The 22,607-nt window shown below is 37.1% G+C and overlaps 1 protein-coding gene across 19 annotated transcripts in view; it reads left to right on the top strand.

Annotated features, from left to right (window-relative positions):
• Positions 1 to 22,607, top strand: part of CAPRIN2 (caprin family member 2) — a 42,648-nt gene that overhangs the window by 5,757 nt on the left and 14,284 nt on the right. For 18 of the 19 annotated variants that reach the window (XM_070371279.1, XM_070371278.1, XM_070371276.1 and 15 more), the window contains exons 4-11: positions 5,215 to 5,301; positions 10,922 to 11,160; positions 12,364 to 12,446; positions 14,457 to 14,624; positions 15,533 to 15,576; positions 16,464 to 17,141; positions 19,915 to 20,037; positions 21,242 to 21,323. In XM_070371279.1, coding sequence (XP_070227380.1) covers positions 5,215 to 5,301; positions 10,922 to 11,160; positions 12,364 to 12,446; positions 14,457 to 14,624; positions 15,533 to 15,576; positions 16,464 to 17,141; positions 19,915 to 20,037; positions 21,242 to 21,323 — 1,504 coding nt within the window. The remainder of the gene's footprint in view (positions 1 to 5,214; positions 5,302 to 10,921; positions 11,161 to 12,363; positions 12,447 to 14,456; positions 14,625 to 15,532; positions 15,577 to 16,463; positions 17,142 to 19,914; positions 20,038 to 21,241; positions 21,324 to 22,607) is intronic. The other variant, XM_070371275.1, reaches the window with a different exon arrangement.

The following is a 22,607-nucleotide window of genomic DNA, read 5'->3' as shown; positions in this document are numbered from 1 at the left end:
AAGAATACTGAAGTGGGTTGCCATTTCCTTCTCCAATGCATGAAAGTGAAAAGTGAAAGTGAAGTCATTCAGTCGTTCCCGACTCTTAGCGACCCCATGGACTGCAGCCTACCAGGCTCCTCCGTCCATGGGATTTTCCAGGCAAGAGTACTGGAGTGGGGTGCCATTGCCTTCTCCAAGTAGCCTCTGTAGTTCTGTTCAAAAACAAGTAGATATCAGTCCTCTCCTCAGAAGTCCCCCCCTATTGGTTCCCATCATGGTGCAGAATGTGATATATAGTAAAGTGTTAGTCGCTCATTCGTGTCCGACTCTTTGCGACCGCATGGACTGTAGCCTGCCAGGCTCCTCTGTCCATGGGATTCTCCAGGCAAGAATACTGGAGTGGGTAGCCATTCCCTTCCTCCAGGGGATCTTGCCAACCCAGGGATTGAACCTGGGTCTCCTGTATTGCAGGTGGATTCTTTACCATCTGAGCCACCAGTGAACCTCAGAATGGCCTGTAAGGCCTACAAACAAATTATGCTGCCTATTTCTTTTTACATTTTCATTGCATTTCCTGCACTTCTCTCTTGCTGGCTTCATCCCAGCAACACAGGCCTTCTTCTGGTCCTCACATACCGCAGCCGCACTGCTACTTCAGGGTTTTGCTGTGCTGTTTTTACTGCCTGGGGTGCTTTTTCCCCAGATGTCTAAATGGCTCCATTCCCAACCTCCTTCACCTTTTTCTTTGAAGGTCATCTCAGTAAGGCCTGTCCTGATAACACTCCTTTGCTCCTTTCCTTGCTTTAATTTTTTTAAATAAAAGTGCTTCTCTGACAAACTAAAGTTTTATCTCTTCTTCCCTTGCAGTGTAAGTTCTGTTAAAGTAGAGATTTTGTCTGCTTACTGCTGTTTTCCTATTACTAGAATGGTTTATTGCATATGGTAGGTACTTAAATATTACATACAGATTTACTAAATATAAAATGATTGAATATTAGGTTTTTAGATGTGATTATATAGTTAGTGGTACTTTTGAGAAATAACATCTCGTACAAGGAACATATACTTCAGGCAGAAATTTAGAAAATGCAAATAAGTCAGAAGAAAAAAAATCTATAATCTGAGCCCTCAGAGACCTGTTGTCAATAGTATAGTACTTAATTAAAAAGCCCTTAAGTTTAGTGTTTTAAAATTGGAAGTAATTCACATAGTTTAGAAATAGGAAATGTTAAAAAAGATGTTTTTTCTTTCACCCTGTCCTTCCTCTGTTCAGTACTCATCTTATAAAATAATGATTCTGATAGATTGCTTTGTATCTGTCCAAAGTTTCTTTAAGCCTGTATACAGCTTAGCTTAATATAGGTACTTCCGGTTTCTTTTTTTTGTGTGGCAGTTTTAGATTCACAGTAAATTTGAGCAAAAAGTGGAGAGAGTCCCTTGACCCCACACACGCACAGCCTTTTCCACTATCAGCGTTCCTTACCAGAGTGGTCCATTTGTTACAATTGAACCTATGTTGACACAGCATCATCACTCAAAGTCCATAGCTTACATTAGGGTTCAACCCTTGGTATTGTACATTCTGTGGGTTTTGACAAATATATAATGGCATGTATGCTGTCATGGTAACATACAGAATAGTTTCACTGCCTTAAAAATCCTCTGTGCTCTACCTGTTCATCCTTTTTTTTTTTTTAATATGGTGTCTGTGTTTCCACAGTACTTTTAAATGATTTAAAAGTATTCATTTAAATTGCACATTTCTGTGATGTAGGTCCTATTGTCTTTATAAGTGCTTGAAAACTGAGATGAGAACAGTTAATGGGAAAATTGCTGGTAAATGAAAAGCTGGAGAAATGGAGGAAAAATGGAAGTTCAGTGTTATAAAAAATGAGTTGTTTGTAGAGCAGGAGGGTGCCTCTGTGTTGAAATCTTCTGAAAAGTTAACCAAAATGAGAGCTATACAAGATCCACAGGTTTAAAGGATGGGATTGACATCACTGACCTTCAGTTCAGTTCAGTCGCTCAGTCATGTCCGACTGTTTGCGACCCCATGAACCGCAGCATGCCAGGCCTCCCTGTCCATCACCAACTCCTGGAGTCCACCTAAACCCATGTCCATTGAGTCAGTGATGCCATTCAACCATCTCTTCCTCTGTCGTCCCCTTCTCCTCCTGCCCCCAATCTTTCCCAGCATCAGGCCAGGACAGTTCTGGTGGAATGGTGGAAACAATCCAGGTTGATAAGGGCTGAAGAGGAAATGGAGACTGTAGACATTTTGAAATTTGTCTGAGACTTGAAGGAAGTGGTTGTCAGAAAGGCACTTTTTATTTTTCTTGTGTAGGTTGGGGGAAACTTGAACTTCAGTGCTGGTTTCAGCATCAACAGAGAGGAAGAGGCTTAAGGCGTTAAAGAGAGAATCATAGATTAAGTTCTTCTGTGAATGCAGAGTTGAATAGGATCCAGGGCACAGGTGGAAGGATGTCTCTTACACTGTATAAAAAAGGAGAGAAAGGAAGGGTGGATCCACATCTAATGATGGGAAGTTGAGTTAATATTATTTGGGAGCAGATATGAAGGGGTATTGGAGAAGGAAATGGCAGCCCACTCCAGTGTTCTTGCCTGGAAAATTGCCTGGCGGCGGGCTATAGTCTATAGGATCACAAAGAGTTGGACATGACTGAGTGCACACACACACACACAAAGGGGTATTCCTTTGCAGTTTCACATCCCTTTGAGGACTGTTTACTATGGTTATGTTACCTGTGCATTCTTGGTTCTAATATTTGAACTGCCTGTTTTATTAAGAAATATGTAGTCCATACAAAATATTGCATATAAGTTACAGCACCTAATAAAGCAAGTGTCAGAACCCACTGCTGCTGCTGCTCAGTTGCTTCAGTCGTGTCCAACTCTGTGCGACCCCATAGACAGCAGCCCACCAGGCTCTGCCGTCCCTGGGTTTCTCTAGACAAGAACACTGGAGTGGGGTGCCATTGCCTTCTCCAGTCAGAACCCACTACTTAGCTCAAATAGTATATTAGGAACACTATTGAAGGACCTTCCCTGAGCTCCTTCCTGTAACCTGACCTTGAACTTCCCCTGTTCATTCCCTTCCTTATGTTTGAAGAGAACTTACTGTCCTTAAATCTGTTAGGGTTACATTTTTTTTGAAACTTACAATAAATGTTATACTGTATATTCTGCAGCTTATCTTTTTTCATTCACTACATTTAAGATTTTTATATTGAGGCAAGTATTTCTATTTCATTTGCTTTTCTCTACTGGATAGTAGTCTATAAAGATGTATGTTTGAGTTGTTTGCTCTTATTTTTTGGTATTCTACTTTGATTGGTCTTACATGTAAGATAGAGGTGTAAGATTTCTTCAGGGTGTGTACTTATCATTGGGCTGTAGGGTATACCCATAGTTAACTTCCCAGTAAAAATGCCAAATTAGTTTCCTAAATTATTGTACCAATTTATGTTAAAACTATGTTATGTTATAGTACACAGTTCTGTTGCTCTATACCGTTACAAAGACTTAATAGTATCCGATTATTTTAAAAACAGCTTTCTTGAGGTATTGTAAATATAACATTAACTCCTTGTAACTGCACAATTCAATAATTTATAGTAAATTTGTAGAGTTATACAACTGTTACAATTGAGTTTTATTTACTTTAAAAAATATTAATTATTTATTTTGGCTCCAGTGAGTCTTAGTTGTGACTTGTGGGAACTTCGTTGCAGCAAGTGGGTTTCTTAGTTGTGGCATGCATGAGGGATCTAGTTACCCAACCAGGGATCGAACTGGCCCCTGCATTGGGAGCGTGGGGTTTTACCTACTGGACAACCAGGGAGGTCCTAGCAGCGAGTTGTAGTTCCATATCCTTTTCAAGTTCTCTTTTGTGCTGTTATTTGCTTTCTGTCTCTATAAATTCGTCTTTTCTGGATATTGCATAGAAAATAAAGTCTTGTATCTGTCTTCTTTGACTTACCATTATGTTTTTCAGGTTCGTTGCATGTTATAGCATGTATCAATAATTCATTTCTTTTTGTTGCTAGCCAGAATTCCTTTGTATGGTTATAACACATTTTGCTTATCCATTTACCAGTTGCTGGATATTTGGATTGTTTTTATCTGGGGCTATAATAAATAATGTGCTGTATAAATTTGTCTACAAGTCTTTAGGTGGGTATATGCTTTCATTTCTTTTGGGTAGATATTCAGAAGTGGAATATTACACTATTTTAACTGTAGAGGCTTTGTAATATGTCTTTATCTGATTAGATGAGTTCCCCATCTTGTTCTGTTTCATATTGGCCCTTTGTTCTTCCATGTAGATTTGAAGTAAAGTCCATAGAAATTTGCCCCTTCTCTAATTATTTACTTTCTTCATCTATGAAATTGAAAAGAAAAATTTGCCTCTTTAAATTTACAGGGAATTCCCTAGTGGTCCAGTGTTTGTGACTCTGCTTTCACTGCCAAGGGCCCAGGTTCAGTCCCTGGTCAGGGAACTGAGCTCTGGCAAGCCACATGGCATACCCTCCAAATTTGCAATATTTCTGTTATAATACTTAATTTGTTGTTATAGGTAATTATTGACAAGTTTTTCCTACCATAGTGTAAATTTCTTGAGGTTGCTTCATCTGTGACTCTCACTGTGCTACTTGTGTAATATATTTGTGTAGTGAATGAATATTGACAGAGGAATCCTGTAGGTTCAGTGTTCTTAAAACCCTCAGGCCTCTCTGACCTTAGACTTCTTTGGATAGTCAACTTCATTTTTATTATTATGGTTCAGATTTCTAGCAAAAAGTTGAATTTTTGAATTTAACTTTATTTAACTTCTACTAAATACTTTCTCCTTACTTTTTTGAGTATGTGTAGTAAATGTGTACTTAGTCGTGTCTGACTCTTTGCAACCTCATGGGCTGAAGCCCGCCTGGCTCCTCTGTCCATGGAACTTTCCAGGCAAGAATACTGGAGTGGGTTGCCATTTCCTTCTCCAGGGAATCTTCCTGACCCAGGGATTAAACCTGCGTCTCTTGTGTCTCCTGCATTGGCAGACGGAGTCTTTACTACTGTGCCACACCTGGGAAGCCCATGTGTAGTGAATGGCTAGTTTCTAAAGTGTTCAATCTCTTCTGCTATTATCAAGGAGCACTTATTTTGACATATTGTACTTGGAAATTCACAGAATTGATGTTTTCTTATCTGGTTTGGTAGGAAGCAGTTGAGAAATATGAAGAAGTGCTACATAACTTAGAATTTGCCAAGGAGCTTCAGAAAACCTTTTCTGGACTGAGCCAAGATGTGAGTATGTTTTTTTTTTTTTTTGCTTTTCTTAAAACCAGCTTAATTACTGACCTTGAAGAGAATGTTAGCTTCTGATAATGGTACTTGGTTATTGTTCATCTAATTCCTGCTGATTTTTTATTCTGGGAGGTGGGGTGGAGGATAGCTACTGAAGAACTCAATACAAATGTTATCTGAATACGAGACATTGTGAATAAAGTATTCATTATCAAATGTATATTATTTCACTATGGAATTATAGAAATCACTGAGAAGTGGAGTGAAAACTTTTTGACAGATTTGTTTATAAAGAAATGTGGGCTTGAAAATTTAAATAATACTGGCTTGTATGTTTAGCATTATTTGACATATGATGAAACATAGAATTGGTAGATCCTTCTTGAGAGCATGACAGTTATTACCAGGAAAATTTATGGTTCATAATTTAAATAGAGTTAAGTGTGGTCTCACTGATATAGTTTTAATTACTCTATATTGGCAATTCAAGTTTTTTTCTCCTATACATTTAACCAGTAATTAATATGAAGTCTTAAGCTTTCATTAATGGGTATTCTTCATTGTTTTAGAGTCTTAGTTTTAGAAAGATGGACCTTTAGAGATCCTGTTCTAACAACTGAGGAAGTATTTTGGTGAATTCATTCTGGGGTAGGGAGAATGTCTCATAGGCTTTTCTACTTTTCGGATAGTTTATTGTATAGTGAATTAAAATTCTCTTCTCCATTCCCCTGGGATCAAAAACAAACAAAATACCACAAAATATCATTCTGAAGTTGATGACATCTACCATCTTAATCTTTGTATTATATAATTCTGAGTAGCTCTTTTCTGGATGTCTGACTTTTAAAAGGTAGTGTGAAATTTAAAATAGCCTAGTATAGAGATACTTCCTTCTGTTTTCTGAATACTTCTGTTAATGCAAGTCTAAGATGATATTAGATTTCATGGCATCTGATATCATGATATTATATATTCATGGCCTCAAGTCCCATCACTTCATGGAAAATAGATGGGGAAATAATGGAAACAGAGACTTTATTTTTGGGGGCTCCAAAATCATTGCAGATGGTGACTGTAGCCATAAAATTAAAAGACGCTTGCTCCTTGGAAGAAATGCTATGACCAATCTAGACAGCATATTAAAAAGTAGAGACATTACTTTGCCAACAAAGGTCTGTCTAGTCAAAGCTATGGTTTTTCCAGTAGTCATGTGTGGATATGAGAGTTGGACCATAAAGGTGAGCACTGAAGAATTGATGTTTTTGAGCGGTGATGTTGGAGAAGATTCTTGAGAGACCCTTGGACTGTAAGGAGATCCAACCAGTCAATCCTAAAGGAAATCAGTCCTGACTATTGATTGGAAGGACTGATGCTAAAGCTGAAACTCCAGTAGTTTGGCCACCTCGTGCAAAGAACTGACTCATTGGAAAAGACCTTGATGCTGGGAAAGATTGAAGGCAGGAGGAGAAGGGGACTACAGAGGATGAGATGGTTGGATGGCATCACTGACTTGATGGACGTGAGTCTGAGTGAACTCCGGAAGTTGGTGATGGACAGGGAGGCCTGGCATGCTGCGATTCATGGGGTCACAAAGAGTCGGACACGACTGAGCGACTGAACTGAAGATGATACTAGCTTTGTTATCCATAGGGCACTTTAACTCATGTTCGCTTTTTCATTACTTAATTTTAATACTTTCTGTTGGCTCCACATCTGTTAAGTATTTCTAGGTTATTTTATTATATTTATTTTTTTGGCTATACCATGTGGCATGTGGGATCTTAGTTCCCTAATCAGGGATGAAACCCATGTCCCCTGCATTGGAAGGGTGGAGTCTTAACAGCTCGGCTGCCAGGGAAGTTCCTCTAGATTATTTTATTATTTAAAAAACTTTTTATTGCTCTAGGCTATTTTCAGTACAGTGTTTTTAAGTCATTTTTTTTTTTTTCTGATACATGTGATTGATTTATCCCTCTTCCAATGTGTTGAGTTTATTTAGTTTTGGTCCATTGTGCTAAAAGAAAGATGTTTATGTTTACCTTCTGGTTAGAGGTTTGAAGTATATTTCTATAATACTTAATAGTTTCTGTTAACTCTTTTCTCAGAGTTAACCCTATCAAATTTTAATTTTCTACCCAGGTGTTTTTTTTAGTGTATGTTGTTCTTTTTAGATTTAAATCTTGTTTTAAACATCATCCATGTGCCAGGCACTATGGAGTTTCACTATTTTTATAATGAAGTACCTTTCAGCCTATTGAGGAATTTTTTCTTTTTTTTTTTAATGAAGTCTTTCTTTTGTTAGACCTCTGCTATGAGATAGCCTGTTTGCAGTTTGTGTAACATTTTCTTCTTTCCCTTCAAATCAGAGTTGGGAGCCTTCCAATTCAGTCCACATCTCTCTGTTTTTTTGATAAGAGCTTTGTCCTTTGATGGGGATTTATCATTCAGAGTCATGGTTCAGAAAATAAATTTTATGGTTTGGTACTATTGGTTGATGATAATCTACTTCATTTCTTTTTAACCGGTCCTCAACTGAAAGAAGATAAGTAACCTGACTTACTAGTTTCCACATAAATAAGGAGAAATAGGCTGCTGTTAGTGGTTTGCATGATATCTGATTATGACCTGGTTGTCATTCAGCTACTAAGTCGTTCTGATTCTTTGTGACCCTATGGACTACAGCATGCCAGGCTCCCCTGTCCTTCACTATCTCCCAGAGTTTGTTCAAACTCATGTCCATTGAGTCAATGTTATCCAACCATCTCATTCTCTGTCATCCCTTTCTCTTGTCTTCAGTCTTTCTCAGCACCAGGGTCTTTTCCAGTGAGTCAGCTCTTCATATCAGATGGGCAAAGTATTGGAACTTCAGCTTCATCATCAGTCCTTCTAATGAGTATTCAGGGTTGATTTTCTTTAGGATTGACTGGTTTGATCTTGCTGTCCAAGGGAATCTCAAGAGTCTTCTCCAGCACCACAGTTTGAAAGCATCAATTCTTTGATGCTCAGCCTTCTTTACGGTCCAACTCTCACATCTGTACATGGTGGTAGTTAACTCACTAAGTTGTGTCTGACTCTTGCAACCTCATGGACTGTAGCCTCCCAGGCTCCTCTGTCCATGGGGATTCTCCAGGCAAGAGTACTGAAGTGGGTTGCCATTTCCTTCTCCCACATCTGTACATGACTACTGGAAAAACCATATCTTTGACTGTATGGACCTTTGTTGGCAAAGTTCTGTCTCTGCTTTTTAATACACTGCTTAGATTTGTCACAGCTTTTTCCTAGGAGATCTGGAAGACAACATATTTCTTAACTTGATTAAATCAATAAATATTTGAGGTCCTGTCACATGTCAGAGTCTATGTTGGGTCCTAGTGATATACTGGTGAACAACAGAGATAGAGTCCCTGTCATAATGGAGCTGAAGGCTAAGGGGGATGCAGTTCAAGAGAAAGATAAACATTTAATGCAATAGATACTTTGATAGGGGAGGTTCAGTGTGACCTGAGCAATAAGAACACCTAATCCAGCCCTGGGAGGTGGCTAAAGAGAGATCTGAGGTAATCATGTGATACAGTCCCAAAGTGTCCTCATCACCTTTGTATTTTCTTATACCATCATGAGTTTGTTTCCAAGGGAATCCCACTGTCTTGGAGAGCTAGAATTACCACCTCTTTTGTCTTTCCCCCTCTCAAGCAGAAACTGAATTTGATAAGTGCTATTGAGGTCCATATTGAGGTCTTGGAAAAAGCTTTGCTGAGCCTCTGCCATCCTGGAGAAAATTCCCTTGTTCACATAACCCCCAACCAGTCTGTTTCTCACTCTCAACGTTTTATCTTCACCCATTGTCTCTTATTGGAGAAGGCAATGGCACCCCACTCCAGTACTCTTGCCTGGAAAATCCCATGGATGGAGGAGCCTGGTAGGCTGCAGTCCATGGGGTGGCTAAGAGTCAGACACGACTGAGCGACTTCACTTTCACTTTTCACTTTCATGCATTGGAGAAGGAAATGGCACCCCACTCCAGTACTCTTGCCTGGAAAATCCCATGGATGGAGGAGCCTGGTAGGCTGCAGTCCATGGGGTGGCTAAGAGTCAGACACGACTGAGCGACTTCACTTTCACTTTTCACTTTCATGCATTGGAGAAGGAAATGGCAACCCACTCCAGTGTTCTTGCCTGGAGAATCCCAGGGACGGGGGAGCCTGGTAGGCTACCGTCTGTGGGGTCACACAGAGTCGGACACGACTGAAGTGACTTAGCATAGCATAGCATAACATTGTCTCTTATCCCTGGTAGTAGTGCAAGTCATAGTTGGCGTTCATACCCTGTAGAAAGGAATTAATAATGCCATAATGAATCTTTTTCCTGAGGGTTTTTTTCTTTACCACCATCTTAGTTGATTAGGATTTATGAACATCTTTTTTGTAGAGTTTTGAATATTGATGCAGAATCAAAGTACTTTAATTAATTTATAGGAAAAATCGAAAGGATTTTTTTTTCTGTTCCCTTAATTTTCATACCTTGGAGAATATCCAGTATGATGGAAACATTACAGACAGAAAAACAGTTACGGGGAGAAAAAACTGTTTAGGTTTCTCAGAGGAAATAGATGGTACTTTTTATTATTGGTATTTTATAAATGAGCAGTCACTTTTGGGACCCACATATTATGTCAGACTTTAAAGTATTATAGTTGTGACCTTTCGAGTAGACTAAGCTACTCAGACTATACATACACACATATTCATTTGAGGGAAAACTTACATTCTGCTAATTTTCCATATGTATTTTGTCAACTAAATATTGGAAGATACAGCTCTATCCAGACTGACAACATTTGAAAATATCTCTCAATTTTGCTTAAAAAATCCCTATGTGCTGTGGCTGTTTTTCTGGCATTTGTAAGACATTTTATTTCTGTTTGGTTTTCAATTCCTCATGTTTTAGCCAGTCATTTTTGGTTGGTTGAAAATTAGCCACTTTAGTTTAAATATACTTCCCCTGGAAAATGAGATAAAAAAAAAACAACCCCCAAATTAAACTGAAGCATTTTCTTAAAATACTTAGCCTAAAAAGGCTTGGTATACATGATATGGACAAGTAAAACCTTGGGATTAAATGGACATTAATGATAGATATTTTGCTTCTCATGATGATAATAGAGGTACTGGATTCAGCCTGGAGTTGGGAGTCACGTATTTGGACTTCCTCAGCTCTATTGCACCACTGACAAACCAGCTTAGTACCCGGTGATCTTGTCAGTTTCACAGTCAGTGTTAGAGATTTATCATCCAGTCCCACCTCTTTGGGATTAGACTTCTGTAGACTAATGGAAGGCTTTCCAGGTAGCACAGAGGTAAAGAATCCACCTGCCAATGCAGGAGACGCAAGAGATGTGGGTTCAATTTCTGGGTCAGGAAGATTCACTGGAGTAGGAAATGGCACTGTAGTCTTCCTGGGAAAATCCCACGGACTGAGGAGTCTTGTGGGCCACAGTCCATGGGTAGCAAAGGGCTGGACATGACTGAAGCGACTGAGCAGCACACACACAGCACAGACTATAGATTGCTAATATGGATTGTGGAGAGTTGCTCACTTTAATTAACATTTGTTTTAACAGCTACTTAAAGCGCAGAAGAAAGCCCAGAGAAGGGAGCACATGCTAAAACTTGAGGCTGAAAAGAAAAAGCTTCGCACTATACTTCAAGTTCAGTATGTATTACAGAACTTGATGCAGGAACATGTCCAGAAAGACTTCAAAGGGGGCTTGAATGGTGCAGTGTATTTGCCTTTAAAAGAACTTGACTACCTCATTAAATTTTCAAAACTGACCTGTCCTGAAAGAAATGAAAGTCTGAGGTAAGTTAATAAAAATGTTTTCCTAAAATAAGACACATGACACTTTAGCTTTTCAGTGTATATATTCAGCATTGGAAACATTGGCTGTCCAGGCTCTCACAAGGTTGATAGACTATCTAGTAGGAAAGTGAATTTGAATGGTATCATTAACCTGCTTCTTTATTGTAACACTGATCTTTAAAATGTCTGATAGTTTAGCCTTATACTGGTATTAACCATAATACTAATTAGTATACTCTTAAACATTTTTTTGTAATTATGTCAGACTGTTGTATGACTGAGAGTCTTTGCCTCCTTACTACTGTACCTAATTGGAGGTAAATGAAATTTAACTTGATCCGTATCACTCAGCTGTCAAAGTTAGAATTATTTAGTGTTCTTCTTTTGCTGTGAATAAATACTGAGGAATAAATTTAATAATTTAAAATAAAAACCCAGCAAATTGAGGCATCTCAATTTTTTTCTTCTACAGCTATCTATTTGCTGTTTTTGCTCAAATGGAATATGGAGTAAATCAGCTATTGAGCAGAGCTCTGTGCTTTTGATTTGTTAGATTCAGGTCGTTTCAATGCTGTGTTTGTTAGCCATGCCAAAGCAGAGTTAGTTTCAACTGTTACTAGAAATTACCCTATCAGTTCAGGAAGAAACCTTATAAAACTCTTTAATTACCTATATATAGCCATATATTTATTTATTTACTTATTCCTACCTGATAATCTACTCCACCATCATCGTCTATTTGGTTGCTTCCTTCTAATGCTTCACTTTGATAGATCCAGGGAATAAAACTTACTTTAATATTTGAAATGTAAGTGAAACCTAATTTGAAAAATGAGCCGCTCTCTTTAAAGTCTGATGTAGCTCTTAATATTTCCAATCCACTGTTCTTTTATCTAGGATGTATACTTGGTAATGAATGATACCATATTGATTGCTTTAAACTCTTTTTGAGTCTATTCCTTAATAGCTGTATTTGGTAAAATCTTTATTTTAGTTGTTTTAAGGAAAAATGCTTATATATATGAAGTCCATAAATGGGCATTTAGTCATCTTTTATAAAATTTCAATTTTTTATTTCCAGAGAGTAGAAAAACACAAAATGAACACTGAATGTCTTAATTGTTGATGGGTTATATTGTATAAATTGGTCTGCTCCACGTGCCTCTAAAACCACTTTTTTCTGCTGCTGCTTTTCCTCGTCAGCGTTGAAGACCAGATGGAGCAGTCATCCTTGTACTTTTGGGACCTTTTGGAAGGTAGTGAGAAAGCAGTGGTAGGAACAACATGTGAGTTTTCTCTACTCTGGGCTTATGCAATAAATACTAAACTTTATGTCTAGGAGTTTAGTATGATATCAAGGGCCAAAACTGTGTCAGTCCATCAGAACTTACATGTCTGACAATACTGGATTCATTGGCAGAATGATAGCTTTGTTTTGTTCTGTTAGAAGCAGCTCTTGTTTAATTGTACTCACTAAAATGGAACCTGTGGTGAGTTTTGAGTGGCAATTCACTATGATTTGGGAACAGAGCTATAGACTAGTGCTTGACCATTTTGGGATTCAGTTCTCTGTTCTGCGTGGTAGTACCCATTCTGTTCAGGAAACTTAAATCCACACATTGTTAATATCAAAGTTTATTTACCAGACCTGCTTCAAAAAATAGGAATGGTTTGGCTCCATAGTTTATGGAAACATTGTTGTCTACCGATCTGGAATTGATCTGGAGAGAAAGAGTCCTTTTGGCTTTGTAAGTAGGCTTTGACCAGATGACCAAGTACAAATGTCTGGACATGAAGTACATAATTTTGTGTGCTAGTTTAAGATCATGAAAACTCACTGGAAGCTGGTAAACATTTTTGTTACTTCCTTTTTAAAAATATTTGAGTATGAATAACTCTCAATTTCTTAAGTCCTTTCAAATTTAAATCACAGATATTTATTGCTTGGTTAGAATTCAAAGTGATACAAATACTTTGGAAACTAGTTTGTCAGTTTTTTTATAAAATTGTGTATACTTACTATATCACCAAGCAGTTACACTTCTAGTACCCAAGAGAATTGAAAACATACATCCCTTTAAGTACTTGTACACAAATGTTCATACCAGCTTATTCAGAACAGTCCCAAATTGAACCCAGTCCAGATGTACATCAGCTGATAATTAATAAACAAAATGTGATATATCCATACAGTGAAATCATTTCAGCAGTAAAAAAGGAATGAATTATTGATACTGTAGCAGCATGTGTGAATCTCAAAATAAATTATGCTGAATGAAAGAAGCCAGATAAAAAATGAATGCATAATGTATGATTTCATTTATATGAAATTCTAGAAAAGACATAACGTGAATGATAGCGGGTCAGTGGTTGTTAGGGAGTAGGGGGAAGAGATTGTTTATAAAAGGGAAATAAGGGAACTTTTTGAGTTGATTAAAATAGTCTATATTGTGGTTATGGTGGAAGTAACATGACTATTACATACCTGCTAAAACTGTACACTTAAAATGGGAATTTTGTTTCTTGTAAATTTTACCTCAGAGTTGATTTTAAAAGAAAGGTAATCTGTGTCATAGTATTCCTCTGAAAAGAATAGTAGACCCAAATCAAGTTTGAGAACTCTGCTTTATTTGGGAATTATGTTTTTAGTGGCTATCAAAAGTGAAATAGATTTTAGATCTGTTTATGATCTTTAATGTCATTTTAAGGTTTTTCTTGATTATCAAATGGTGATGTGGTAGGAGTGAAATACAGCATAATTCAAGAGTGAAATCTTAATCATGGAATTTTGTACTTTAAACATTCTTTAGAGATTGTCCAAGATAGGTTTTTCTAAAGATTATATTTGAGGAACTGTGTTATTTTACTTCTCCAAAGCCGTAGTTACTTGGGGAAGGTAGAGTAATTGCTTATTGTGATGTCTTAGGGGTGGATGGGAAAATTCTATTTTCTCCCAGCTCAGGGAATAAATATGTGCTTTTTATGACACACTAGAGTCTTCAACTGGAATCTCTGATTTTTAGTCATTTTCCAAATGGTGGAAATGGAGGTCCAGAGAAACTTAAATGGCTTGCTAAACTTTGGGATTCTGACTTAAAATGTGTATTCCTTCAGTGTGAGGTAGTGATGGACTACGTATTCCCTTTTTGTAGCGCGGCCAGTCCGTAAGTATCCCCGGTGTGAAATGTTATAACGACATACAGCCAGGATAAAGCTGCGTTAAGATTTCTATTTCACATAATTTTCCATTAACTGTTCAGCTATGTGATAACTAACTCTTAGTCACTTTTTGTTAGACAAACACATGAAAGATCTACTCTCTAAATTGCTGAACTCAGGCTATTTTGAAAGTATCCCAGTTCCAAAACATGCTAAGGAAAAAGAGGTATCATTGGAGGAAGAAATGCTAATAAAATCGGAGAAGAAAAAACAATTATTGAAGACTGAATCTGTTAAAGAGTCAGGTTTGTTGTGATCTCTGAAATTCTTTATAGTGGTTGCATTTTTAACACTTAACCAAATGAGTCAAGTCATTGTAAAATGATTGCTTTGTTTTAATTTTATTTTCTGCCTGCATAGAAATCTTTACTAGTCCCAGGATAAGCCTAGGTTTAGGAAACATGTCTAGGCTTTACTACCATGATTGGCAGAGTGAATCTCAATAGAAACTTTAGGGTATACTTTGTTACAAGAGAGTATACTGTTAAAATGAGGCATTTATGGAATTTGAAGGAATCTCTTCGTTAAACTATTAGGATCATTCTATTTAAAACTGTTAAAGTGTAAGTTATAGTAGAGTTCAATACTCTACTGTAGGCCAAGAATATAAATAATCTAAGGTTAACATACTGATCAAAGGAAAAAAATGCCAAAATCAGTTAAAGAAATATTTTTCAAAATTCTACTTTTCTTGGAGAAGAAATACTTTAAGTAAGTAACACGTTTACTAATGATTGTTGAGGCTGGAAAGAAATATTACTTCTAAGGAGATAGTCCAAGCAGCTTTCTGGTAGCCACTAGCAAGATTCAAGTGTTTCTCATTTATACCCCATGACACCAGAGCTATAACTCTATCTTGAAAGAAGCTGGTGTTTGTGGGTAAGGGGAGATAGTCCTATTCAGTCAGAAATCAGTTTGTAACTGCAGCTTGAATTCAGAAAACTGTCTTGAGTAAGGAGAGCAACTAGCTCCAACTAGCCTCAGCCCACATGCTTTTGACCAACACCCAATAGTGAGAATTACTTCTTCCATAAATATACTTAATTGCACCATCCTTTTTCTATTACCCTTCTGAAAATTGTTTCTTAAATGAATTATAGTGTAATCAGTCTAAAAACTTACGGTTTACCTGGTATTTCTTTTATTTTCTCAGAGTCTCTTATGGAACTGGCACAACCAGAGATACAACCACAAGAGGTAAAGTACTAAAAGGCGGTTTTCAGTCAACTTCGGGTTTTGAGACTTTCGGATAGTGTTGTGGTTAAAAACTGAGGCTCTGGATCTAGACTGCATAAGCTTGAATCCTGGCCTTGCCGCTTATTAGCTTTTTAGTGACTTTGGGCGAGCTACCTAGCTCAGCTGTGTCTGTTATTCTCCTGCACAAAATGGGGATAATGATAATGCCTGCCTTACATAGTTACTGTGAGGTTTGAAGGAGTTCACTTAAATTCTAAGTTACTTACACTTTGGCCTGGCATACAAGTTACAAGTGTTAGCTGTTGCTGTTTTTGGCTCCTGTACTGGAATTTAAAGATGAGTAGGATTTTGCTCTTGCCAAAATTTACTCATATTGGTAACAGAAGAGGGTATTTGTTCTCTTTCTGAAGTGACATTTTAATTCATGGAGGCTGAAAATAATGGAAGAAGCAGAATTACAGTATGATTGATACATAATGGGAATAAAGAAGAGGTTGGTAATTCAGGGAACATAAGGCTTCAGAATAAAGAGAATAACTTTGTGTAGTTGAACTATCCTCTGCCTTAACATTTGAGGGAGTCAGGTGGTCCCAAAGGCGGCAGAGGCAGAATAACCTTGGTAAGAGAGCCTGAGTCAAGCAAATGTGGCACCAAGATGTGCACTGCTTACCAGTCTGAGGTGAGTCAAATGTAGATCGCTACTTTTGAAGTTTGTCTTTCTGTTAATTGAGGGGAAAGGAATGGACCAAAAAGGAGGAGACTCTCTTCAAGGAGGTTAAGGACAGAAATTTCCTGTTAGCACAGTGGTTCAGACCAGTGGACATAGGAGTTTAGTACTGCCCCCAAGGTCTACAGACTGACTTGAACACGTTTTCCCTCTGGTTTAGTTTCTTAACAGACGCTACATGACAGAAGTAGATTATTCAAGTAAACAAGATGAAGAGCAATCTTGGGAAGCAGATTATGCTAGAAAACCAAATCTCCCTAAATGTTGGGATATGCTTACTGAACCAGATGGGCAGGAGAAGAAACAGGAAACCTTCAAGTCCTGGGAGTCTTCTGTAAAGCACCAGGAGGTATCAAAGCCTGCGGTTTCCTTAGAACAGAGGAAACAAGAGATTCCAAAACTCAGGTCCACTCTGCAGGAAGAGCAGAAGAAGCAGGATGTCTCCAAAACCAAACCAACTCCTGGCCAGTGGAAGCAGGAAGCTTCCAAATCCAAACCAGGATACATTCAAGAGGAACAGAAGAAGCAGGAAACACTGAAGCCTTGGCCAGTTCAGCCACAGAAAGAACAGGAGCCAAAGAAGCAAACGCCAAAGTCTTGGACACCATCTGTGCAGAGTGACCAGGACATCACCAAGTCATGGACCTCTCCCACGTGTGAAGAACAGGATTCAAGACATCCAGAGACTCCAAAATCCTGGGAAAACAATGTTGAGAGTCAGAAACATCCTTTAACACCACAATCACAGATTTCTCCAAAGTCCTGGGGAGTAGCTGCAGCAAGCCTCATACCAAATGACCAGCTCCTTCCCAGGAAGTTTAATACAGAACCCAAAGATGTGAGTTGATTTGTATCAGTCTGTTCCTGTCATTGTAGGCATAAATAGAGATTTGTGATAGTGATAATTTAAAATTTCTCATTAGAAAAAAATCAGTAAAACCCATATTAATATATAAAGTATTTCACTTAACCCTTTAATGCATAGTTTGTTTTTCCTAGAAAATCGAAGCACTTAGTCTGTCTTTTGTGCTTAACCTGAAGTGAAATTTCTACAATTAGAAAATAATGTTTTAATGCTCAAATTTTAATGACATGATATGACATCAAAATAATGATAGTTCAGAGAAGACTATAATGTGAAGTGAGATATGTAAATGCATATCAAAAGGTGGGAGACCTTTTTCTGATGCAAGTTATATTTTTCTGTATTCTCTTCCTTCTCTTTCACTGACTTATAGTCATTCAATTAGCTTGTCCTCTTTGAATAAGGAACAAATGGACAGGAGAAGAAACAGGAATCTTTCATGTTCTGTTTCTGAAGATTAATGCTTGGGGAGGGAGCTGGATTAGTTGTCTGTTTCTGTTTCAAAATAAAAATTTTCTGCAGATGAAAAGTATAGGTATTTACCATTCTATAATTAAGTTTTGGAGTATGAGATTTGGTTCAAATATGAGGCCTCATTCTGTTAATAATAAATAACTCATGCCAGTAATATAAGGCTTATAATGAATAATCCTTAGATACAGTGCTAGTTAGTCTTGTCTTTTATTAGAAGTTATTTACCACTATTTCAGTGCAAACTTGTTGAAGACTTGTTATCACCTTGTTTGCTAAGAAGTGTGAACTCACTACCCTCCCAGTGTTCTCCATGTCCATCTCGTAGTGTTCCTGAACTTCCATGACATTTTAGCCAGAAGTGAAAGTGTTAGTTGCTCAGTCGTGTCCGACTCCTCACAACCCCATGGACTAGCCCAATTGGCTCCTCTGTCCATGGGGTTTCCCAAGGCAAGAATGCTGGAGTGGATTACAATTTCCTTCTCCAGGGGATCTTCCTAACCTAGGGATCGAACCCAGATGTATTGAGGACCATATATCTTTGGTCCTTTAACAGTTTGAAGATTATTTTTGTATGTTGCACAGGGAACTGTACTCAATAGTTTTTAATAACCTATAAAGGAAAAGACTCTGAAAAAGAATGCACACACATACATGTATAAAAAACGGAATCACTGTGGTGTACACCTGAAACTAACATGATACTATATATCATAAATCAACTATACTTCAATTAAAAAGTGAGGGGGCAGAAAACATTTTGTTTAGGGAATTCAGATCACTGCATTTTATAAATTATGCCTGCCTCAATTCTACCTTTTGGGAAGAGAATTTTAGAGATATTTGTCTCCTTTTATTTTCCTTTCTTCCTCTTTAAGTGGTAATGTAATTTTAGCTTCATCCTGACCCTGCAGAAGATTGATAGCCTTATTTCACTAACCAGATATGATATGACAGTAATTTTAACAGGATAGCTATCAATATTTTGGGAAATTTATAAACCAAATTTAATACTTCAATAAAGTTGCTCAAAAAACACAGTTAAAAATTCCAGTAGGTATAACAGTGCTGAGCCTTGACCATAGGAAATATTGATACTCTGCTGTTTGTTGAATAGTATTTAAAATCAAGAGTGTTTAATTGTAAAGGTCAGAACTCATTTATTGTACCTTATGGCACAGACATCGTCATATTGAAGTTACAGGGTCTCTCAGTGAGTGCGTGCCTCTATCTGTATTGCAATCTCCACTGTCTTTATTTAATATGACTAAGTACAGTCAAGGGCAAAAAAGAGTTCAAAGACAAAAGACTAGATACATGAAATAAATCACCAAAGTTCATACTTTTCTCCTAAAAGAGCCTTTCATATATTTCCTTAGGGTCTATTAACTATTATTTTATGACGTTGTTGATGTAGCTTAGCTGTGTGATTTCTTAGTGAATTAGAAGGTGGAGAGGAGGAGCTGGTAGGGATCGGTTTGCTGATACCTGTAAGAAATAACCATAAACATGAGGTCTGTTTCAGCAATCTTAAGAAATATAGCTGGAGGGGGACCACATTCTAAACAACAGTAGCCCCGCCAAAGTATACTTACTTTATAACAAAATATAACAATGTATATATAACAAAAATATAACAATATATAATAAAATATAACAAAATATAACAAAATATAAAAATCCTAAACTCTAGGATATATGTGTATACATTTTTATACCTTAATGTCGCTGAAATCAGATATATATAACAAAATATAACAATATATAATAAAATATAACAAAATATAACAAAATATAACAATCCTAAACTCTAGGATATATGTGTATACATTTTTATACCTTAATGTCTCTGAAATCAGATATATATTAAAAATGGGATATATAATTAATGTGATAGTAACTTTTTTCCTTGGAAAAACGTCATTGAGGTGTTTTATATTGTAGGCAGTGGCATCTTGTGGAGGACATAAGGTAACCGATGTCCACAATGAAAGAACTTTTTATCAAGGAAGTTCTGCTGTTATTGGCCTTCCTTTTAAAAAGATGATGATTAGCAACAGTTCCCATTAAAGTTGTACTGAAGGGGGAAACATTTAAAGTTTGTTTAAATTACTTAGAAGAGGCATTTATGTGGAAATTCTTTACCTGAGATAAACCTATAAGTGAACACTGCTATGTGTTTTGATTACATTAAGATGCAGTGATAAGCTAAGTTTCCTGAATCAAGCTGTTGAATTTGAACTTCACTCTTACACATTATGGGTTTATCTTGTAGGTGCCTAAGCCTATGCATCAGCCTGTAGGTTCTTCCTCTACCCTTCCAAAGGATCCAGTATTGAGGAAAGAAAAACTGCAGGATCTGATGACCCAGATTCAAGGAACTTGTAACTTTATGCAAGTATGAGTCATTATTAAGTGAATCTTAAATGCTAGTTATGGGGCTACTAGCTTCTGGTCTGAAGCATTAAATGAAGTCGTTAAGAGCATATATTCTGGTGTTCAGAATGAGTACAAATCTCAGCTCTGCCACTTGCTCACTCTGAGAGTTTAGGCAAGTTACTTAACTTTCTGCCTCAGTTTCTTTTTTGAAAAAAAAAAATGAGGATAATAGTTCCTGTTCCTGTTTGTTGTGAGTAATGAAACGAATTAAACATGTAAGAAGCTTAAAGTGCTCAAATGATATTGCTGCTATAGCTCATTAGTAGTTTCTACTCAGACTGGGAGAACCTGTACTATGCTTGGTATTTGATAGATGCCATTGTGTGTAAATAATCATGACATTTATTGTCCTCAAAGAGTTTATATTTCATTTGTATGAGTTAAGTCAATAGTTAAATGTAAAATTGTGTTATACAAACACATGCAGAATTTCAAAATATTGTGATATTATTGAGCTAGGAAGTAGGCAAATAGAGATTTTTGTGTGTTAATAGTAAAAAGATCTTGCTTTGGAGTTAGACCTACATTTAAATCCACTTCTGCCAATTACCAGTTATATAATCTAACAAACTCCCAACCTTCTACTTTTTTTTTTTTTTTTCCTTCTACTTTTTTATTAAGTGAGGGAATTGCTTACTTTTTCAGATTATTTGATGATAAATAAAGAACCTAAAATGATCACTACAAGTGTGTAAGTTAAGTACTCAAAATGTTGGAAATATTTCTGGGATAACCAAGTTAGGCATATGGGAGAAGAGAATGGCTTGTTGTCATGAAAGTGTCTAAGAGCATGAGTTAGTTTAGTGGTTGAAATAAAATAATTAGAACTTCTCATTGGTTATGATAAAAATGAGGGCTCAGTCTATGCTAGGATTAATGTTTATGTTTAAACCTTAAAGTGAGGAGTTTTCCTAACTTGGCCTTAGAATTACTATTAGAATTTTAATACTTGATGGTCTTAAGGTTTGACAGTTACTTTAGATTTACTTTTAATTTCTTCTCCTAAAAGACTTAAGTTATTAACATCTTAGATAGTTATTAGATAAATTCCTATAGCTAATAAGCAGAGGTTTATGACAACATCATAAATAATTTAATGGTAATAGGTTTACCAACAAACGGTGGTCTTTGTTTCCACTCATTATTTAAAATCTTATCTTTAGGAATCTATTCTGGATTTTGACAAACCTTCAAGTGCAATTCCATCGTCACAGCCGCCTTCAGCTACTCCAGGTAGCCCAGTAGGTATGTCCTCATTCTTAAGACTTGTTATACCTACAGCTGTTTGTTCCAGTTGTTTCTTTTATAAATAATTTTTCTCTTGACTTGCTTGACTCCTTTCAACTCTGTACATCTAGTGTTGAGGCTTTTGCATCCTGTGAGTGAAATTATATCAGTGGTATTTAGTGCAGTGCTTAACACTGATTAACACAGGACTGGAAAAGGTCAGTTTTCATTCTAATCCCAAAGAAAGGCAATGCCAAAGAATGCTCAAACTACCACACAATTGCACTCATCTCTCACACTAGTAAAGTAATGCTCAAAATTCTCCAAGCCAGGTTTCAACAGTACGTGAACTGTGAACTTCCAGATGTTCAAGCTGGATTTAGAAAAAGAGGAACCAGAGATCAAATTGCCAACATCCACTGGATCACTGAAAAAGCAAGAGAGTTCCAGAAAAACATCTATTTCTGCTTTATTGACTATGCCAAAGCCTTTGACTGTGTGGATCACCACAAACTGTGGAAAATTCTTAGAGATGGGAATACCAGACCACCTGACCTGCCTCTTGAGAAATCTGTATGCAGGTCAGGAAGCAACAGTTAGAACTGGACATGGAACAACAGACTGGTTCCAAATAGGAAAAGGAGTATGTCAAGGCTGTATATTGTCACCCTGCTTATTTAACTTATATGCAGAGTACATCATGAGAAACACTGGGCTGGATGAAGCACAGGTTGGAATCAATATTGCTGGGAGAAATGTCAGTTACCTCAGATATGCATATGACACCACCATTATGGCAGAAAGCTAAGAAGAACTAAAGAGCCTCTTGATGAAAGTGAAAATGGAGAGTGAAAAAGTTGGCTTAAAGCTCAGCTTTCTGGAAAATTAGATCATGGCATCTGGTCCCATCACTTCATGGCAAATAGATGGGGAAACAATGGAAACAGTGACAGACATTGTTTTTTGGGGCTCCAATATCGCAGATGGTGACTGCAGCCATGAAATTAAAAGACGCTTACTCCTTGGAAGAAAAGTTATGACCAAGCAAAACAGCATATTAAAAAGCAGAGACATTACTTTACCCACAGAGGTCCATCTAGTCAAGGCTATGGTTTTTCCAGTAGTCATGTATGGATGTGAGAGTTGGACTATAAAGAAAGCTGAGCGCAGAAGAATTGATGCTTTTGAACTGTGGTTTTGGAAAAGACTCTTGAGAGTCCCTTGGACTTCAAGGAGATCCAACCAGTCCATCCAGAGGAAATCAGTCCTGAATATTCATTGAAAGGACTGGTATTGAAGCTG

The sequence above is a fragment of the Bos mutus genome, chromosome 5 (assembly GCF_027580195.1).
Source record: "Bos mutus isolate GX-2022 chromosome 5, NWIPB_WYAK_1.1, whole genome shotgun sequence".
Taxonomy (NCBI): Eukaryota; Metazoa; Chordata; class Mammalia; order Artiodactyla; family Bovidae; genus Bos; species Bos mutus.
The sequence above is the reverse complement of the archived record's forward strand: the minus strand, read 5'-3'. Positions and strand labels throughout refer to the sequence as shown.